Here is a 17,505-nt window from a genome sequence, read left to right as displayed (position 1 = left end):
GTGTGTAATTTATATGTGTTTTTTTCTTCATTTCCCACTCCCTGAGACACCCTCAGAGAGTGGGCTCACAGCCAGGGTCTGCCATTGTGGATGGTGAAATTAGGGTTACGGTTAAGTGTCTTGCTAAAGTGCACATAGACAGATTTTTCACCTTGTCACTCTAACCACTAGGTGTAGTGAAATGTGTTGTTTTAAAAGTTTTACCTGTCTATGTTGAACTTGCAACCTGAGAAAGTAGATCATGATTGCAGTAACTTTCTCTGTTATCAACCTAATATCTGTGAAACAATGAAATGTGTGTTCTGCACAATGTTAATCTTTCCTTTTAACAATGTCAAATAATCTCCATCCATTTGATAATTTGTGTGTGTTGGGTTTAAAGTTCCTGTAGGGTGTGACTGAAACAATGTTTTCATTCACCACCCTGAATATAAATACTGTAATTGTTATTCAATAGCATCACATACAATTTACTCAGCAGCTAATGAGCTAAAAACCATGAGTCACATCTGTCTATGAAGACCAGCTCAGAAAACCAATAGGTTTAAGGTGAAAATAGTCAGGAAACATTGCAGAAAAATAGAACCAAACATTTGTTCCACATCCTTTGAAATGAATGCATATTACAGTAAGAGATGTAACCATTACATTATTATGTTTAACAACACATTTGTGAGCAGATGCATTGTGGAAATTGTGGTAAGCAAGTTAGGTCCAAAATATTTAGTATACAAGCATGTGGACACACCTTAAAATGAGTGGATTCGGCTACTTCAGCCACACCTGTTGTGTATAATATCGAGCACACAGCCATGCAATCTCCATAGACAAATATTGGCAGTAGAACAACCCGTTCTGAAGAGGTCAGTGACTTTCAATGTGGCACCATCATAGGATGCCAAATTTCCAATAAGTCAGTTTGTCAGATTTCTGCCCTGCTAGAGCTGCCCTGGTCAACTGTAAGTGCTGTTATTGTGAAGTGGAAAAGTCTAGGAGCTACAACGGCTCAGCCACTAAGTGGTAGGCCACACAAGCTCACAGAACATGACCGCTAAGTGCTGAAGTGCGTAGCGGTTGCAACACTCACTACTGAGTTCCAAACTCCCTCCGGAAGCAACGTCAGCACAATAACCATTAGTCGGGAACTTCATGAAATAAGTTTTCATGGCTGAGCAGCCGCACGCAAGCCTCAGATCACCATGCACATTGCCAAGCTTTGGCTGGAGTCGTGTTAAGCACGCCTTCATTGGACTTTGGAGTAATGGAAATGCGTTCTCTGCAGTGATGAATCCCACTTCACCATCTGGCAGTCCGACAGATGAATACAGGTTTGGCGGATGCCAGAAGAACGCTACCTGTCCAAATGCATAGTGCCAACTGTAAAGTTTGGTGGAGGAGGAATAATGGTCTGTGGCTGTTTGTCATGTTTTGTGTGAAGGGAAATCTTAATGCTACAGCATATAATGACAATCAGGACGATTCTGTGCTTCCAACTTTGGGAAGGTCCTTTCCTGTTTCAGCATGACAAAGTCGCCATGCACAAAGCGAGGTCCATACAGAAATGGTTTGTGGAGATCGGTGTGGAAGAACTTGACTGGCCTGCACAGAGCCCTGACCGCAACCCCATCAAACACCTTTGGGATGATTTGGAATGCCGACTGTGAGCCAGGCCTAATCGCCCATCATCAGTGCCCGACCTCACTAATGCTTTTGTGGCTGAATGGAAGAAAGTCCCCGCAGCAAAGTTCCAACATCTAGTGGAAAGCCTTCCCAGAAGAGTGGAGGCTGTTATAGCAGCGATGGAGGGACCAACTCCATATTGATGCCCATGATTTTGGAATGAGATGTGCAACGAGCAGGTGTTCACATACTTTTGGTCTAGTAGTGTAACTCAACCAAAGTAGATCGTTTTAAGACTGTTTTATACATCAGTTGGGGTCTCTATAAGCTGCAATATGAGGTCCTGAACCTAGCATGAAAGTGAATCCTTGTAGCTGTGTGGGCTAATATAGTCAAAAAGGTTGCTTTGGGGTAAATTGTGCCATTTGGCTAGGGGCAAGTTGAGCCAATGGCTAATCATGCTTACCCTGTCCCTATGCTCAATTTACCTCATGCCCAAGGTAAGTTGCACCAAGAGACCACTTTCTTTGGACAAGCTATGTTTTTAAACTGTCATATTAGCTGCTGGACATCTTGCATGTCCAAAAATCTTTGAAAGAAATAGTCATTTCTAAGCAATGCGGCCACATATAGAAGAAGATGACAGCACTTCAGTCACACAGCGCGGCCTTAAGAAAGATATACACACATACAAGAGGCATTTCTCACTCGGTACAAAAAGTGGATTTAATGTCTTTCTGATTATTTCCTAGTTGTCGTCGTTCCATCTGCAACTGGAAACATGCCGGTGCCTTCCAAATCTAGAATGAAAGGATGTATCTCGAAGTAAAGGTGGGCTGAAAGTGTTCCCCCATCCATAACCCATCCTACGCTAGAACCCTTTTACAGAGTAGGCCTACAGGTATCTAACTAGAGCTAGAGGTTCATTTGGTGGGTGCTATATTTTTTTTCTTCTATTTCACATGTACTAGTGTGTAATTTATATGTTTGTTTTTTTCATTTCCCACTCCCTGAGACACCCTCAGAGAGTGGGGTCACAGCCAGGGTCTGCCATTGTGGATGGTGAAATTAGGGTTACGGTTAAGTGTCTTGCTAAAGTGCACATAGACAGATTTTTCACCTTGTCACTCTAACCACTAGGCTAACCCAATAAATTTGTGAAGACAGGCCACTTTCAGCAGTTTGATGATGGTAATACATAGGTCTACACTTTACAATAATCAATTTCACCTGATGTCATAAGGATGCTGGATGACCAACTCAACTGCAATCTATTTGTTGGGGATGATATGCCATTAGATATTACATCTACTGAATATTACAATAACATTTCACAGAAGCTACCAAATGTCATCAATTTATCTATTTTTCATATTTATCAGTATGTTTTACTTAAACGCCCAATGCAGTCAAAAACGCGATTTTCCTGTGTCTTATATAATGGCCAGTTTATTAGGTACACCACCCAATTCACGAAAATGGTTTGCTCATGTGGCCGTGGCTTGCTATATAAAGCAGTCAGAAAGGCATCAAGGCATTCAGTTACTGTTCGATTGAACATTAGAATGGGAAAAAGGAGTGACCTAAGCGATTTTGAGCGTGGTGTGATCGTCGGTGCCAGGCGTGCTGGTATCTCAGAAACAGCCGGCCTCCTGAGCTTTTCACAAGCTAAGGTGTCTAGAGTTTACCGAGAATGATGCGACAACCAAAAAACATCCAGCCAGGGACAGTCCTGTGGGCGAAAACAGCTTGTTGATGAGATGGCAAGAATCGTGCAAGCTAACAAGCGGGCCACAAACAGGCAAATAACAGCACAGCACAACAGTGGTGTGCAGAACGGCATCTCGGAAAGCACAACTCGTCGGTCCTTTTCACAGATGGGCTATTGCAGCAGACGACCACAACAGGTTCCACTCCAATCAGCTAAAAACAAGAAGCATTAGCTCCAGTAGGCAAGCCATCACCAACACTGGACAATTTGAGGAATGGAAAAATATTGCACGGTCCGACAAATCCCGGTTCCTGTTGCATCATGCTGATGGCAGAGCCAGAATTTGGCATAATCAGCAAGAGTCCACGGGCCCATTCTGCCTGGTATCAACTGTACAGGCTGCTGCCGGTGTTGTAATGGTGTGGGGAATTTTTTCCTGACACATGTTAGGTCCCTTGATACCAATTGAGTAATGTTTCCATGCCCTGAAGAATTCAGGCTGTTCCGGAGGCAAAGGTACTAGATGGGTGTACCAAATAAACTGAGTGTATACTTCCACACTTTGAGATTGGAATATAAATCGTGAAAATGTTGATAATGCTGCTTGAAAAGACCGTCTGAAATTTCAGCCTATGGCATTTTTTGCCAGCCTGGTGTCATCACCAGGCAATAAATTAGTTATTAGTCCAATAAGAAATTGTATTTCTGACCAATTTAATTGAAAACAATGACAGTAAAGTACTTAATTGGTACCCAGAAATGATTTGATATTGAGATAAAAATAGCTGCATTGGAAAGTTAAACTCCGCATTGTTGTGGATACAGCAAATGGTTTTGAGTTGCTAATAGAATACACATTAACAGCAACCAAGCATCCGGATTGTGTGGGTGTATGTCTATATAAGATCTGATCAGTGATAACATCTGGACAGAAGGGTTTGTCATGTACAGAGGTGACCCCTGTCTTGGCAGGTGGCACCTGATAAAGATACTGCTCTGTACTGATTGGCTGTAATCTGGAAGACCAACCAAATATAAGGCATGCACCCAGGAGCCCATCAAGCCAGTCATCCAGGTAAGAGATTTCAGATTTTTTAAAGTTTTTTGACTAGTAGGTCTAAAAAAAATCATTGTATTACTCATTTCCCTTGACAATACTATGTTTGGGATGTTTCTGAAGTTATGTATTCTACCATATGTAGAATCCATTTGGCATGCCCTTTAGATGTTTTACTGCTTATACATTCCTGTCAATCTCACAAAGGTTGTTATGTGGTGTCAGGGGATAACCATTTGTATTTGTTTTTGGCCGTAAGGATGAAGGGGTCGCTGCAATGTTTCGCGGTTCTGCTGCTTAGTGGTAAGTACTCGATAGTAAGCAAGCTATTTTTTGTGGACATGACTGTAGGATACTGTATTATAAACTGGGAGGTTCAAGCCCTGAATGCTGATTGGCTGAAAGCCGTGGTATAGCAGACCGTATACACAAATGACAAAATATACTATTTACTGTTCTAATTACGTTGGCAACCAGTTTATAATAGCAATAAGCCACCTCGGGGGTGTGTGGTATTTGGCCAATATACCATGGCTAATTACTTTACCCAGGCACTCCTTTTTGCGTTTTGCATAACAACAGCCCTTAGCCGTGGCATAATCAACGAGGGGCTATGCGTTCTACGAAAAATAATGAACAACGTTCCAAGGAATTGCATTATTTTCCAGATTGTTTACCGTGCAAATATACAGTACGTTATAGGGAAATATTGCATGCTCTAGAATGCCCTTCAAGCCAATCAGAAATAAGTATTCAACAATGCCATGGTAATAATCAAATATATTTTTGAACTATCTGTGGTTTAATGGTCATATACCACACCCTCTCGGGACTTATCACTTAATTATACCATGGAGTTGTGGCATACTTTTTTCTGATTGGCTTGAAGGGCATTCTAGAGAATGTATTATTTACCTGTATATTTGCACGGTAGAATTCAATGGCCATAGTTCATTTTTACAAGTTATGTTTGAGCTGCTTTTGAAAGCAAAAGTTGAATTGAAAACAGTATTGGTATTGTTGAATTGATTTTCATAATAGCACGCTAGGTCTGATGGTTTTGGTTAAATAAACTAGGAAGTCTGTTTGGTTGGTTACCTTGGCAACTACTGTAGGTAGTACACTTGCTAGCTACTTCAGTAGATGTTGAACACATTCCTACTGGCAAATGTGGTAAATTATAGCCATGATGTAAAATGGATCATCAACACGGGGAGAACCTCTGCTACCTGAGAATTCCTGAGAAGACAATAAAAACCTTTGCAAAGAGTGTTGAGAAGAAGAGTCACTTCGGGGGCTGCCCTACAGCACTAGATGATCGAGGGATACTACAGTGTGTTGTATAGTATACTACAAATTAGATAGTAAGGGACAGATTGCTATTTCCAAATAGCAGGTTAGCAGGTTTTACTTGCATGTTCCTCCCCTTTATCAAGGTGTTTAGTACTTTCCTTACTACGCACTACGCTTTTTCATGTGCTAACTTTTACTATACCACAGGTCACTATAGTCTACCTGTCTAATGGTCTATGCTGCACTCTATCCACCATTCATAGTAACAATAGCGGTAGGTGGATCGTTTGTCCAGATCTGCAATAGACTAACTAGCAATCATACCGCACATAAAAGCATTCAAAACTGCATCCATTGTAATATGACTCCATAAGAACCAATAGGAAAAGCTGATAGGCAACGGAGAGGCCATGTGCATCATTGCGCATGAAAGAACAGTCAAGATGTGACACACAGCTGAAAAATATCTCCTATTGTTTAGGGACAATACAATTTTCCTACCTAGACTAGCCTACAACACTACAATGCAATGAATGATAGCATTATTGTTTTCAAGCAAGTACAACAGTGAAAATGTCATTTGAATAACTGCAACAAAAAAAACTGTTATCTGAATGTTTATTTCCATTTAGATCAGTTGTGAGTATACTCTCGACTGTAGATAAGGCACAGTAGCAGGCACGACTGTAGATAAGGCACTGCACAGTAGCAGTAGCTGTATTTTTTACTTCTGTTACTGGATGCACTGTCTGTTGCAGATCATAATTTTCCCAAGTTGTCCTATAGCAATGTGGCCACATATGCCTCCAGCAGGCCCAGTTATTCAGGAAAGCTTAACACATGCCCTGCCTCCTCTCCAATCTGAGCGGTTATTCTTTGCACAATATATCCTAAATATTTATAATTTCACTTAGAAATTATATTACTTTTTATATGTGGCACAGCACAACCAGTCACAATGTTTTAATCTGATTAGGCTACTTCAAAAGTCTCTTGAAGGCCTGCGCATTCCTCCCAAATATAATTTCATCCTCTTCAAAATGGCTTGACATTGATTAGGTTTCCATCCAAAATTTTAATGAGCGTAAAGTAGCCTACACGTCGGATAAAGAAAAATGTCACAACATCATGAGAAAGCATGCAGTTTATTAAGCTTCACAGGGTGGTGAAAGTGCACAGTGATGAGGTTGATGCTCCTTTCCAATAATTATCTAAGGTCTTATTATCCACTGTATCTGCTAACTGTTGGCTAGTGCACATACCAATACCAGAGTGGGCACATTCAGTATAGACTACCTATAATGAAATTTTTTTTGTGACAAAACCATCAGTAGGCACAGAGGTGATAATGCGATAGAAACCCATTTAACTTGTATTTTTTATTCGGTATGTGGGAATTTAACCTCAAAATAAATGTTTATGCGGACTACATATTCACGCACATACTTTTTTCTGCAACAAGTCAATTTGATGGAAACTCAACTCTGAAAAGGAGCCAGGGTTTCCCGTAGCCGATAGACCTAATTGCAGGCTTTTTACCTACAGAAAAATACAAAGCTGATAACAATATAATGCTTATCGCCAGCATATCTCTCTCTCTGGGGCTAGGCCTAAGCTTCTCTTTTTTAGATGAATATCATACAGTAGAAAACCTACAGTGCTTTCAGAAAGCATTCAGACCCCTTGACTTTTTCCACATTTTTTTACGTTACAGCCATATTCTACAAATGTATTAATTCACCCCCCCCCCCCCCCCCCCCCCCCTCATCAATCTACACACAATACCCCGTAATGGTTTTTAGACATTTTTGCAAATGTGTAAATGTGATATTTCAGTTTTTCATGTTCAATATAAGTATTCAGACCCTTTACTCAGTACTTTGTTGAAGCACCTCTGGCAGCGATTACAGCCTTGAGACTTCTTGGGTATAACGCTACACGCGTGGTACACCTGTATTTTGGGAGTTTCTCCCATTCTTCTCTGCAGATCCTCTCAAGTGCTGTCCGGTTTGCCGGGGAGCGTCGCTGCACAGCTATTTTCAGGTCTCTCCAGAGATATTCATATTTCCCTCGATCCCGACTAGTCTCCCAGTCCATGCCGCTAATAACATCCTCACAGCATGATTCTGCCACCACCATGCTTCAACGTAGGGATGGTGCCAGGTTTCCTCCAGATGTGACGCTTGGCACTCAGGCCAAAGTGTTCAATCTTGGTTTCATCAAACCAGAGAATCTTATTCTCATGGTCTGAGAGTCTTTTAGGTGCTTTTTGGAAAACTCCAAGCGGGCTGTCATGTGCCTTTTACTGCACTATCAACTGTGGAAACTTATATAGATAGACGTGTGTGCCTTTCCAAATCATGTCCAATCAATTGAATTTAGCACAGATGGATTCCAACCATATTGCAGAAACATCTAAAGGATGATCTATAGAAACAGAATGCACTTGAGCTCAATTTCGAGTCTCATAGCAAAGGGTCTGAATACTTATGTAAATCATGTATTTTGGGTTTTAACTTTTAATACTTTTGCAAAAATTTCTGAAAACCTCTCTTCACTTTGTCGTTATTGGGTATTGTGGGTAAAATGTTGAGGATTTTTATTATTTAATCCATTTTATAATAAATCTGGAATGTAACAAAATGTGGAAAAATTGAAGGCGTCTGAATATTTTCAGAATCCACTGTAAGCCGATAGGCCTATGCATGCATAGGCTATAAGGTTTTGCATATGCTACACATCAAAACCCAATGAATAGTGTTTTTGATGTTGTTATAGGCTGGTTTAAATAACTTCTTCAGGATCGGTGGGTGCCCTAATGCGATTAGCATGAGGTTGTAAGTAACAAGAACATTTCCCAGGACAAAGACATATCTGATATTGGCAGAAAGCTTAAATTATTGTTCATCTAAATGCACTGTCTAATTTACAGTAGCTAATACAGTGAAAGTATACCATGCTATTGTTGGAGGAGAGTGCACAGTTTTGAACAAGACAAGTTATTAATGAACCAATTAGGCACATTTGGGCATTCTTGATACAACATTTTGAACAGAAATGCAATGGTTCATTGGATCAGTCTACAACTTTTCACATACACTGCTGCCATCTAGTGGACAAAATCTAAATTTCAGCTGGGCTGGAATAATACGTGATGACCTTTCTCTTGCATTTCAAAGATGATGGTACAAAAGAAATACAAAATAACATTGTTTTTTTTCTTTGTATTATCTTTCACCAGATCTTTTGTGTTATATTCTCCTACATTCATTTCACATTTCCACAAACTTCAATGCGTTTCCTTTCAAATGCTATCAACAGTATGCATATCCTTGCTTCAGGGCCTGAGTTACAGGCAGTTAGATTTGGGTATGTCATTTTAGGTGAAAATTGAAAAAAGGAGTCCGATCCTGATGAAAGACATTTAAATGTGCCTCATTTGGCCAATATCCCTTGGTTATAGGCGGCACTGGCTGTGCCAGGTCAGATCTGAAAGGATGTCTGATAAATTTCTCAAATATCCAGTAAATTAAAATCTTCACGGTCACATTGTTCAGCAGAAACACTGGAATACATATATTGTTTTTATACCGATTTTAGAATATTCGCATGAAAATGTGTCTCCAATATGATGGAACCTAGCTATAGACACCCTAAAGACTATGGCAAGTGCGCTAGTCCAGTATCAATTTGATTATGCATGCACATCATGGTTCACCAGCAGCCCCAAGCATCTAAAGACTGGCCAATATCTACAGACCAGACAAACAAGCTTGAAAGAATTGTACTTAAACTCCCCCCCATTCTTATCTGGAGGTTGAGCATATTTTTGTCTGTATATCTGTAACGTGTCTGTATCTACGTAGCCTTGTATACACTACCGTTCAACAGTTTTGGGTCGCTTAGAAATATCCTTGTTTTTGAAAGAAACATTTTTTAAAAAGTCCATTAAAATAACATCAAATTGATCAGATATACAGTATAGCATTGTTAATGTTGAAAATGACTTGTAGCTGGAAGCGGCTGATATTTCATGGAATATCTACATAGGCGTACAGAGGCCCATTATCAGCAACCATCACTCCTATGTTCCAATGGCACGTTGTGTTAGCTAATCCAAGTTTATCATTTTAAAATGCTAATTGATCATTAGAAAACCCTTTTGCAATTATGTTAGCAGACCTGAAAACTGTTGTGCTGATTTAAGGAAGCAGTAAAACTGGCCTTCTTTAGACTAGTTGAGTATCTGTATCATCAGCATTTGTGTGTTCGATTACAGGCTCAAAATAGCCAGAAGCAAATTATTTTCTTCTGAAACAATTTTCAGCTATGCTAACATAATTGCAAAAGGGTTTTCTAATGATCAATTAGCATTTTCAAATGATAAACTTAGATTAGCTAACGCAACCTGTCATTGGACCACAGGAGTGATGGTTGCTGATAATGGCCATTTCTAAGTGACCCCAAGCTTTTGAACGGTAGTGTATATTAATGTAAAAAATGTGACCCACAATGGTAATAAATCCCTGACTTTTTTTGTGCAATCACAGTCACTTTTAAAAATCTTTGCCTATATATGTATTTTTTGGATTGGTTTTATCAGTTAATCCAAAAACTGTGCAGCAGCAATTTGATGAATGGACAGAAACATCTGTTACAAAACACCAAAAAGTTTAATGACATTGCGATATTGTCAAGCCTTAGATACTGGGTAATTTTACAAGGTAGGGAGTGAGGCTGTCCATGAAAAATATATATATTTCTTATAGCATAGCAAAGATTCAAAACAGCCGAAATTGTCAAATTGCGTGAGGCTTAGAACTCACTGCTCAAAAGGCAACATAAGTCGGATCTGTCTTATTTCTGTAGATATATATGGATTGTTAATAAAGCCAGGCACATTTAACTGTTAGGCTATTGATTACAGACCTAATTATCTCTCCTCACTTTTCTTAGACAAGGCAAGGGCTGTTTTCTCTTCACACTCCGCTGCTGCCTCCGTGGTTAACTTTTCCATTATGCACATAGCAACATGGTCTAGGAAAAGGCGCCAATTCAACTGCGCATAGAAGATTAAGCTACGTTTCTGAACTGCAGACCGCAACCGCTCTCCAATGCGGGTGAAATCACATTGGTCATAAAATAATGTTTTTTTTATTAGTGTTGCACCTAGGGTTGCAAAATTCCAGTAATGTTCTATAAATTCACTGATTTTCCAAAAATCGTGGTTGGAGGATTCCGGATTTCCTGTTTATTCCATCCCGATTCCAATACACCTCCATCCTGTATTTTGGGAAAACCAGGGAATTTACTGAAAGTTCCAGTAATTTTGCAACCCTAGTTGCACCATTGTTCTTACATAATATAACCATATACAATTTCAGTAGCACATGTCTTAGAGTGATGGACTGTGCCATCCCTACAGTCTCCACAATGGATTAGTCCACTGAGTCAGGCGCAAATCAGATTGGTGTCTTGTGCGCTATGAAAAAAAAACATATTTGAGACTGCTTTAATTAAGAAATCTCAGTCGACCAAAATGGGGCCAGCTCTAGTAGGGAGGGATGCATTTTCTATTTATCCAGATTGAGAGTCTACTATTTTGGTGTTAAACCAGCAAACAATTATATTGAAGTGCCCAAAGTCGGTTTGTTTTGTTAATTGGTTGTGGCACAGAAACCTGTTGGGGGAAAATTCGTTGCATATATTTTATATAATTATAAATATGGCATCAAAATGTAGGAAATCTGATTTCCCCATAGTTGATCATAGTGGAATGAAACTGTCATGTCTGCCCCCTTTCCTGCTCTCTGGTGCTCGAGGCCGCCAGGCTGTTCATCATTACGCACACCTGTCACCATCGTTACGCGCATCAGCACTTCACTGGACTCACCTAGACTCCATCACGTTATTAATTACCTCCCCTATATCTGTCACTTACTCAGATTCTTTCCTGAGTCAGCATTAATGTCTTTATGTGTCCCTTGTCCAGACGCTGCTCGTGTTTTGTTTCCTGTCTGTTTAATCATTAAATATTCACTCCCTGTATTTTCTTCTCATCTCCCAGCGTATATACTTACAGAAACAGACAGGAAGACTGAGCTCGTCTCTAGTGGTTGGCGAACCCTCAACCTTCTTGCCCGTAGCCCTGTGTGGTGTCTACTGTGCCACAAAAGCATGAAGTCACATAAACATTCATAAACACAGGATCGCTACAGTTATTGTTATTTGTTCTTGTCAACACTATTTTGAGTTAATTACATGAGGAGGGAGCATGTTCAATTTATTTTACAGTACAAGGGGAGGGTCATGTGGCAAATGTCTTTTATGTTTGGGAGGGGGTGTATTTTTGGGGGGATGACAACTTGAGTTGGGCCTGCCTCTCCCCCCAGTACATTTTGATCTATCCCCAAGTTCTACACATGATCTAGGAATACTACAGTGTGGAGCATAGTATTCTACAATATACTGTACTACACTTTACTACGGAATTTGATTGTAAACTGTAGCATTTTTTCATGTGGGGTGTTATTTCTCTCCTGAAAATGACCAAGGTTGTCTTTGTCTTCAAGCTAAACTGAGTCAGATAACAAAAGTTTTTCCCTTACTAAATCATAATAGTATCATTATCTCGCACTATTCTATCTGCACTATTAACTTTACCTTCAGAATTTATGTTGCTTCAAAAATAGATAGTGTGATGTTTGTGGCTTGCATAATTATTATCCTTAGTGAACTTGAATTTTTTTCCCATAGATTTTATGAACATTTTTGAAACATTTTTTTCTAGGACTTTGCTCTGCTGGGCCGGCAGGGAAAGAGTTTGCCACAGCCTTCATGCAAAATTATATTGAAGACTATAAAGGCTCAAGCTTTAAGATTGAAGTGGCATCTCCCCCCACCTCCCTCCAACCCACTAAGGTCAAGGTAACTGCCCTTGGGAAGGTCTATGAGAAGACAGTTGACCCTGGTAAAAGCGTGTCCTTTGACCTACCCAAAGGAGTAGAGATGATTGGCAGTAAAAAGAACTTTCCCACTGTCCTAATCGAAGCTTCCCAGGAGGTCACAGTGTTGTCACTCAACTACAAAAAGGAAACTGCTGACACCTCTGTTGTCTACCCCGTGAAAGACTGGGGAACAGAGTACTTCATCTTCACCCCCATGTCGACCGCTGGTGATAGGTTCTCCAAAGAGTTTTCCATCATCAACTACAAAGAGAAGAACTTTGGGGTTGAGGTCTATCTGACTGCCCCGGTGACATTCCAAAGGCAAAAGTATTTTGCAGGCAGCAAGCTGACAATCGATCTTTTGCCCTTTGAGAGTGTACAGATTCAGAGCCAGTTTGATCTGAGTGGCACCAACGTGATCTCTAAGTTTCCAGTAGGAGTTCTCTCAGGACACAGCTGTACTAAGAAATATACTGGCTGCAACCACGTCTATGAGCAGCTCCAGCCCGTTAAGAGTTGGGGGAAGGAATTCATTGTTGCACCACTGCCTTTCCATAAAGACATCAACAGATATGATAGTCTTTATATCCAAACATCTCAGTTCACTCAAGTCAAAGTCATTCAAACTGGTATCGATTTCCTTACACTACCAATGTTCCCAGGACAATCGTTGGAGCTCATTGTCACCTGGCCAAATTCCTATTACTTGAGTGCTGACAAAGGCATTCAGGTCCTGTATGAGTTCAACGGAGGTGACATAGGAAAGAAGCAATACTACGACCCTTTTCTGTTCACCATTCTACCAACTGATCAATTCAGCACTTCATACTCTCTAGAAGGGCAAGCTGGCTTCCACAACATGTTCGTAATGGTGGCTCTTACCAAGGACCTGGGTGGGTTCACGGTAGACAAGCTCCCAATGCCCTTAAAAATTGAGTGGCACAAAGTGGACGGAACTGAGTACTCATGGGCTGAGGTCTTGTATGGTACTGGAGCTAGCTTTCACCAGATAGCCCACGCTAACTCCCCATTCGCTATCTACAGCATTGGTGGAGCTTATGCCAATGGCTATGGATCGCCTGCCTCTGGTAACCCAGGTATGTCAATCAAATGTGTCCTATTGTGTTTCAAGCAACAGGGATTCTCCCAAGGGTGACTGGTGAACACTAGCTGTGACAGGGTAACCATACTTTTCTTATAATTTCTGCCCTTAATCCCCCCAAAAGATGCCCCTGAATGCCCAGAGAACAGCCACTATGAGGTGTGTGGAAGGGGCTGTCCTGCCACCTGTGAAGACCCAGAAGGTCCCTCCATGTGCAATACCAGTTGTGTGAAGAGCTGTATGTGTGACAAGGGCTATGTGCTTAATGGAAAAAAGTGTGTGCCCCTCTCGCAATGTGGTTGTCTTTACAATGATAAATACTACAAAAATGGCCAAGTGTTCCATCCCAATGGGCTCTGTCAGGAGGAGTGCACATGCAATGGCAAGGTATGTTTACATTGGTCTTAGTAAGGTATGCCTAATGTCATGTATTTGCCTTTTGGTCCATTTTCTGTATTTTGTTTAAATTCTGTAAATACTTCAAATGTAGCTGTATGTATATTAACATTTTGGAACGATGCATGGTTTAGTTGAACATCTTAATATTTGAGCAAAGAAACATATTTGCCCTTGATCTAATCAAGTGTTAATCTATACATCTAAACAATAAAAGTTTTGATGTGAAGGATATTTTCATGGCTTAATTATGTATGTGTTATGTTATTTACCAGGTGAATTGTGTGAAGTTCAGCTGTGGCCCCCATGAGACGTGTGAGGTGAAGAATGGGGTCAGGCATTGCCAGGCTGTTGGAAAGGGAGTCTGCACCATCTCAGGTGACCCACATTACAAGACCTTTGACAACAGCTTATATGACTTCCAAGGTACCTGCACCTACACTGCAGCTCAAGGCTGCTATCTAGAGGGCACACGCCTCAACCCCTTCTCTGTTGTGGTGGAGAATGAGAAGTGGTACGCCATGTCAAATAATCCAAAGGTATCTGTTGCCAAGCTTGTGGCTGTAGAAGTCTATGGTAATACCCTGGTTCTAAGAAAGAATCAAGCAGGAATGATAATGGTTAGTATTTCATTTGACTGTATGACAAATGCACACATACTCTTTTTGTGTTTGATTAATTAACATGAGACAATTCCGTAATCACTTTAAGAAAATAAAAGGTCATAAAGTATACAACTAACCTAGTGCATATAATTAGAAGAGGCTTGATACTAGCCATTTGTTATGGTCATATTTGATATGCCATTCATCCAGGTAAATGGAATTATGATGAGCCTCCCTGTGAATCTTAACAATGGAGCAGTGCAGGCCTACCAAGAGGGCACCTATGATGTCATCACAACAGACTTCGGCCTGAGAGTCACCTATGACCTTGTGTACCACATCATTGTCACCGTCCCTGGCAACTACCGGGGCAAGACCTGTGGTCTGTGTGGCAATTTCAACGATAACAAGAATGATGAGTTTCAACTGCCTGATGGGAAAGTAACCAAGGACCTCCTGACCTTTGGGGCAGCCTGGAAGATCAGTGTGCCACATGTGGTTTGTGAGGATGGCTGCAGCGGAGAATTCTGCCCCAAGTGTGAGGCAAAGAAGAAACTCATATTTGAGGCTGACTGTAGCATCATCACAAACCCTCAAGGTCCCTTCGTCGCCTGCCACAATGTGATAGACCCCACCTCTTATTTCAGAGATTGTGTCTATGATGTCTGCTTGTCTGAGGGAGACCGTAAGGTTCTCTGTCAAAGCATATCAGCGTACATGATTGACTGCCAGGACTTTGGGGTGAACATCAGTAACTGGAGAACAGCAACCTTCTGTCGTAAGTATTTAGTAGTCTGTGGATTGGGACACATTTGGCTTTGGCTTTCTTTTGTATATATATTCGGTCTGTATATTCTGATGATTGTTTTCAGCACCATTTCATCAGGTCAAATTCCTGGTACATGTAAATGTATTTGGCGAATAAAGGTGATTTTGATTATTGAGTGTTGTGGCTGGACACAATATTGCATGTCTAATCACTTAGTCTATTCCTGTGTAGCCCTGGACTGTCCTGCCAACAGCCATTACCAGAGCTGCTCTGAGATCTGTGCCACCCCATGTCCCGGCCTCTCTGACATTATCACCTGCCCCACCACCTGTGCTGAGGGCTGTGCCTGCAATGTAGACTACTACTTCAATGGGACAGGCTGTGTTAAGTGGGACATGTGCAGCTGTTACCACAAAGGACACACCTACAAGGTGGAGTTTACCTAGAATATACACCAACAATGTGTAGTGTTTACAATACAGTAGAAGAATATGTACCACAAATACACATTATTGTCAGATGGATATATTTCAGTAAATATGTGTATACTGTAATGTATTTTAGTGGATAGTCCAAGAAGGTATTATTCAATGTAAATTCAAAGATAAAATGTATGTATCTATATGATAAGAACTGCATCCTTATAACGCTGCCACAATAACAATGTACTGTACCTATTTTTCTCCCTCAGATTGGTGAGTCTGTGTTGTCAGAGGATTGCCAGGAGCTCTGCACCTGCTCTACCTCTGGTGATGTGAAGTGTGAGGCCACCAAGTGCAAGGCTGATGAGAGCTGCCAGGTCAAGGATGGTCAACGTGGCTGCTATCTCAAAAAGTGTTTGTTGGAGACTAATGGTGCCTTCACCCTTTTCAATGAAAGAAGTGGCGCAATCACAGCCATGGGGGCCTATGAGATCATCAAAGTTTGTGACAATGCTCTTGTGGAAGAGTGGTTCAGAGTGGTGGTGACCTTGCAGGACTGTGGGAAGACTGGCCTCAAGAGCGTTGTTGCTGTGTACGTCTACTTTAATGACCTGATCGTCACTGTCAACAGCAAGCATGAAACATGGGTGAGTCACCTCGTATATTTATTATTAAATATTGTTTATGGATAACACCAATTGCCTTCAGTATCTAGGATTGTCAGATGGTTTACTATTCCATCAGTGTTACTTTCTCTTTCAATGTTGTTCACAGATAAACGGTAAGAAGGTGACTCTACCACGCCTGATGAGTAATGAGGTCTCGGTGAAGGTTAATGACAAGACAGTGATGATTGAGAGGATGTCAGGCCTTCAGGTGTCATATAGCCTCTCTCAGGAGATCATAGTGACAGTGAGTGCCCACATGGCTGACAAGGTGTGTGGAGCTTGTGGAAGACTGAATCCTTCAGGAGACATCCCGGGCCCTAGTCTCAACCGGACTATGCAGGAATACATGGATGGCTGGAATGCACCAGACTTCCCAGCCTGCAGGTGAGTAACTGTATAAATCTGGAACTGATTCAAATCTGAAAAGCAATCAATAACATTCAAGTTGTGAAAATGTATACATGCTCTTTGACCCCTTACAGTGGCGGCCTTTGAACACCATGGAACATTATTTCATCCACAAGACATTTTAACTACTCAGATTAATCACCTCTGATAGAGAATCAGTCTTCAATAAATGTTTGTGATAACTTTAATTCTATTCTTACCGAACAATTACATTTTGTGAAATTATTCTGTAAAAACCAAACAATAAAATGTCGACAAGAAAAGCATCAAAAACTGATGTATTGTCTCTATTGTACTTCTCCAGATGATAATTCATTGGTCTTTTACTATGTTCTGCATAGGGGATTACATTAGGGACAGACTATAGAAAATAGTTGATTATGTACACAGAAGTATATGGCCTCCTTCAGATGTCATGGGAGGACATAGAGTGTATATAGGTATATAGACCTCCACTATCTTCATATTTCACTGTTTTAAAATTACATTTAAAAAGGGATTACAGCT

General features: G+C 40.7%; 1 protein-coding gene across 1 annotated transcript; it reads left to right on the top strand.

Moving 5' to 3' along the window:
* The first annotated feature begins 4,322 nt into the window (after positions 1-4,322).
* On the top strand, positions 4,323-17,271 carry LOC110496794 (IgGFc-binding protein). Its single transcript, XM_036952481.1, has 10 exons — positions 4,323-4,406; positions 4,648-4,691; positions 12,472-13,725; positions 13,855-14,117; positions 14,402-14,746; positions 14,942-15,509; positions 15,732-15,931; positions 16,192-16,569; positions 16,697-16,974; positions 17,073-17,271. Exons 2-10 carry the CDS (start codon positions 4,649-4,651, stop codon positions 17,083-17,085), a joined length of 3,342 nt encoding a protein of 1,113 aa, XP_036808376.1. The 5' UTR covers positions 4,323-4,406; position 4,648; the 3' UTR covers positions 17,086-17,271.
* The last annotated feature ends 234 nt before the right edge of the window (positions 17,272-17,505 follow it).

The sequence above is a fragment of the Oncorhynchus mykiss genome, chromosome 18 (genome assembly GCF_013265735.2).
Source record: "Oncorhynchus mykiss isolate Arlee chromosome 18, USDA_OmykA_1.1, whole genome shotgun sequence".
NCBI classification, from domain to species: Eukaryota; Metazoa; Chordata; class Actinopteri; order Salmoniformes; family Salmonidae; genus Oncorhynchus; species Oncorhynchus mykiss.
This window is presented reverse-complemented; position numbering and strand designations above follow the sequence as displayed.

Bases quoted from the DNA above. Each gene is read 5' to 3' on its own strand.
- LOC110496794 (XM_036952481.1), top strand. From the start codon at position 4,649: ATGAAGGGGTCGCTGCAATGTTTCGCGGTTCTGCTGCTTAGTG. The intron at 14,118-14,401 runs GTATGTTTACAT...GTTATTTACCAG, and splicing joins AGTGCACATGCAATGGCAAG to GTGAATTGTGTGAAGTTCAG. The intron at 14,747-14,941 runs GTTAGTATTTCA...CCATTCATCCAG, and splicing joins ATCAAGCAGGAATGATAATG to GTAAATGGAATTATGATGAG.